The 3577-nt window shown below is 58.8% G+C and overlaps 1 protein-coding gene across 1 annotated transcript; it reads right to left on the bottom strand.

Annotated features, from left to right (window-relative positions):
• Positions 1-2256: 2256 nt before the first annotated feature.
• On the bottom strand, positions 2257-3477 carry PDZD11 (PDZ domain containing 11; the record flags this gene model as incomplete). Its single annotated transcript, XM_008947868.1, has 4 exons — positions 2257-2291; positions 2944-3004; positions 3089-3187; positions 3421-3477. Coding segments are annotated over 4 exons (252 nt in total), but the record flags the coding sequence as incomplete, so codon positions are not given.
• Between the last annotated feature and the right edge of the window lie 100 nt (positions 3478-3577).

Raw genomic sequence — 3577 nt, 5'->3', positions numbered from 1 at the left:
GAGCGGGGGGGGGGTGTGGGAAATCCAGCCTCTGCTTTCTGAAGAGCTTTTCAGAGTTTCTCTAGGGGTTTTTTTTTTGCCCATCTGTGCTAACCAGAAGCCTGTAGGTTTGCTGACAGGAGGATGAAGCAGTGGGATGGCTCCAAGCCCTTCCCTGCCCCTTCTTCATCTGACAGGGGTGGGGATTCCAGCAGAGAGCCATGACCTCAGCGTGAGGGGTGGGGACAGCAGTGACACTCCCCTAGCAGGGGAGGGCAGGGGGACCCCAGGAGCAGCCCCCACCTTGGCTCTGGGGCAGCAGCTGGCCCAGTGCCTGGTCCCTGAACCCTCATTCCACTCAGACCCCCATCCTTCCCCTCCAGGTGAGCTGCAGGAGGGAGCTGGGATGTGTTTTCCCCTTTCAGTCTGGAGCGTGGCCCCCTCCCTGTGCCCCCCCTGTCGTGTGGGAATTGCTGCTGTGTGTCACTGTGTCCTTGTCTGCTGTACAACAGGGGTGTGGGTTTTTTTTTGGCTGTCCCCTTCTCACAGCTCTGCTCTCGTGGTGTTCCCAGTCACAGACCAGGGGGAGGGAGGGAGGGAGGGGGGGTAACTAGTGAAATAAAATAGTTCCCTTCCCACTGTCTTCTCTATGGATGTGTGTAACACTGCCTGTGTGTGTCTGGCCCTGCTGTCTCTAGCTGTTAGCTGAGTAAGTGTGACTATTCCTCAGTATGGACTGTCCCCCCCCACAGCCCTGTATCACACTCAATAAAGTTATTTCACCAACACCCTTGGCTGTGCTGCTGCCACAGAGGGGCTGGGGGGCTGCCTCTGCTCCCCTTGCTGCCAGTGGTGACACCTCTGACCCCTTTCCCTGGGGGGGGGAAAGGGTTTTCCTGGAGTTGAGGAGCCCACTGGGTGCCAGTGTGGCTCTGGGAGGGGCTGGGGCTGCACTGGGGGGTGTTGCTGGGAGGAGGTGATGAGGGTCCTAGAGGGCTCTGCAGCTGAAACGACTTTCAGAGGGTCAGGGGAGTCCCTGAGGGTGGAAAAAGACCTTGAAGATGATTCTTTGTTCAGCAGTCACCTGCCCCACCTCCCCTCTCCACACCCCGAGGCTCAGCAGCTTTCAGCAGTCCCAAACTGAATCACAGAGCAGGACAGGGACAAAGGATTTCAAGTAAGGGATGTTTCTATCTCTTTTATTCCAGCTGCCTGGCTGTGCTGTGCAGCCCTGGGCTGGAACACTGCTCCAGGCTGCTGGAGAGCTGACTCCCCACCCCCAATCCATGGAAAATCATAATGAGAAGAGGGCTGCACCCCCTGTGTTCTCCCCTGGCAGGCTGTGAGGGCAGCTGGAGCCAAACCTGGTCCCAGCTGCCCCCCTCAGTCGTTCCTGGGGGTCCTGCTGAGGGTGGGGACACACTCTGGTTGCTGTACTCCTTTTATTGTTTGGGTTATTACAGAGAAGGGGAAATACACTGCACAGAAGGGCTGATACCCACACTTGCCATCTGTGCCCACCCCACGCAGGGCACAGCAGCTTCCTGCCCCTTCTCCAAGAAGAGGGGAGAAGTTTGAACCCAAAGGAGCTCTGCTGGGAGCTCGTGGCAGGACAGGGCTGTGCCAAGGGAAGGAAGAGAGCTCAGTGAGCAGAACCCTGAACCCTGCAAGTTCACAGCTGAGGGGACCTGGCCAAGGGCCCCCAGGGGCTCAGGAACGTGCCCCAGGGGCTCAGGAACGTGCCCCAGGCCCCTCAGCCCTGCATCCTGGAGGAGCCAAGAGGGACAAACGTGGCTCTGCAGGCTGGTGCAGAGTCTGAGTGGGTTTTAGTCCCATTGGAGTCCCCAGCAGTGAGGAGCAGAGGTAGGACAGTGGAGAAGGAAAGCTCACAGCACCAGAGAAGTGCCCCAGGTTGAGCTCTTGGGAGAACACAAGGGCCACGCTCTGCTCCAGCACACTCAGGCCCTCTTGGCCTTACATCCTAACAACAACTCCCAGAGCTCTGCTTTGAAGTCCTACTAGAAGAGAAGCTGCCCTCCAGGACCTGCTTCCACATCAGCTCCTTCCAGCACCCAGCCCAGGGAGTGCAGAATAAAGCCCCACCCATCTCCCAGCTAAATAAGACCCCTCCCTGGTGTCCCTCCAGGCAGGAAGCAGAGCTGATGCAGCCAACAGGACAGCTGAAACTTGACACATGTCATCTCAGAGGTCCAGGAGAAGCAGTGGAGAGTGTTTTGACAGCATGATCACTCTGGAGACCCAGCAGACAGCTGCCTGCTAGTGAACAGTTCTTTCCTTCTGCCTCTGGTAATCTGGAAGGGAGAGAAAACAAGGCTGAAAGGGTGGGAGCAGCAGCCACTGCTTAAGGAAGGAGCCAAAAGGTTCATGGAGAACCTAATTCTGGGGGCACATCCCCACCCCTGCAGGTCATCTCAGCTTCCTTCCAGGCCTTTAGAAACAGTCTGGTTAAAATCCTCTCCTCCCCTGCTCTGTATTTTCCTTATTTCTTCACTTGAAGGGTCAGTTTCCATTTAATGAAGAGCCCTTGCTGGGTGTGACTTGAGCTCTGCTCTTCCCCACTTCTCCCTGTGACCTTCAGGGGGGTGCAGAAACTGTGAGCTGAGCCAGTCCCTCCCATCAGTCACAACTTAAACCTCCTCAGGGAGGAATCAACACCACGAGCAGTGGCCACCACTGTTCACAGAGCTACCTCCTGTGATCCAAGGACGAGCAGCACCTAAAGGTGTCACTTCCACCCAACAATCCCCCCGTTCTTGGCCGCTGAGCCCTGCCCTGCGAGGGGGGCAGCTGAAGCCACTCCTCCCCTGGTGCCCATCCTCATCTCCAGAGGTTTATTCCTGATCTGAAGGCTCCAGGGCAGCTGTGGCCTGAGGTGGGGACGGGCAGGGAGGGGTGGCACTCTGCCAGCTGCCCAAAGGGGGCTGGTAGCCCAGGGGCACTTACTGTAGGGGAAGTAACGCACACGCATGGTGATCTCACGGGCTGTCTTCAGGATCTCCACGGCCTGCAAGCACAGAGAGCTGCTCAGCCAGCAGCCAGGGCTGGGAGGGGGGGACACAGAACAAAGTGGGGGGTGTCCCCATCTCACCTTGCTGTGCTCAATGTCCTGGAAGTCCACATCATTCACAGACAGCACCTGGTCCCCCTCCTGCAGCCCCGCCCGGTGCGCGTCCGACTCGGGGATCACCTGCAAAGAGAGGGGGAGCAGGGGAAGCCCCCAGGGACACCCCACGGGGGCTGCTGGAGCCATGGATCCCCCCCCGGGGCTGGGGAGGAGGAGTGGGGTGGGGAGGAGCAGGCAGGAGTGTCTGGGTGATGGCTGGAGGTGGTTGTGAGGGAGGGGATGGCGTCTCTGTGCACACCCAGCCTGCTCAGCACCACCCCGGGGAACAGGAGGGACACGGGGAGGGAAGGACACACCTTGGAGATGAAGATCCCCAGCTGTGAGGCTTTTCCTCCCCGGATGTTGAAGCCCAGCTGTGGGAGAAACCAGCAGTGAAAGGCAGGCTCCACCTCTGACCCGGGAGCTTCCCTCTGCTCACAGGGCTATTACGGGTGGAGCCGAGGGGGCGCTGGA

The sequence above is a fragment of the Merops nubicus genome, unplaced genomic scaffold, assembly GCF_000691845.1.
Source record: "Merops nubicus isolate BGI_N331 unplaced genomic scaffold, ASM69184v1 scaffold34359, whole genome shotgun sequence".
Taxonomy (NCBI): domain Eukaryota; kingdom Metazoa; phylum Chordata; class Aves; order Coraciiformes; family Meropidae; genus Merops; species Merops nubicus.
This window is presented reverse-complemented; position numbering and strand designations above follow the sequence as displayed.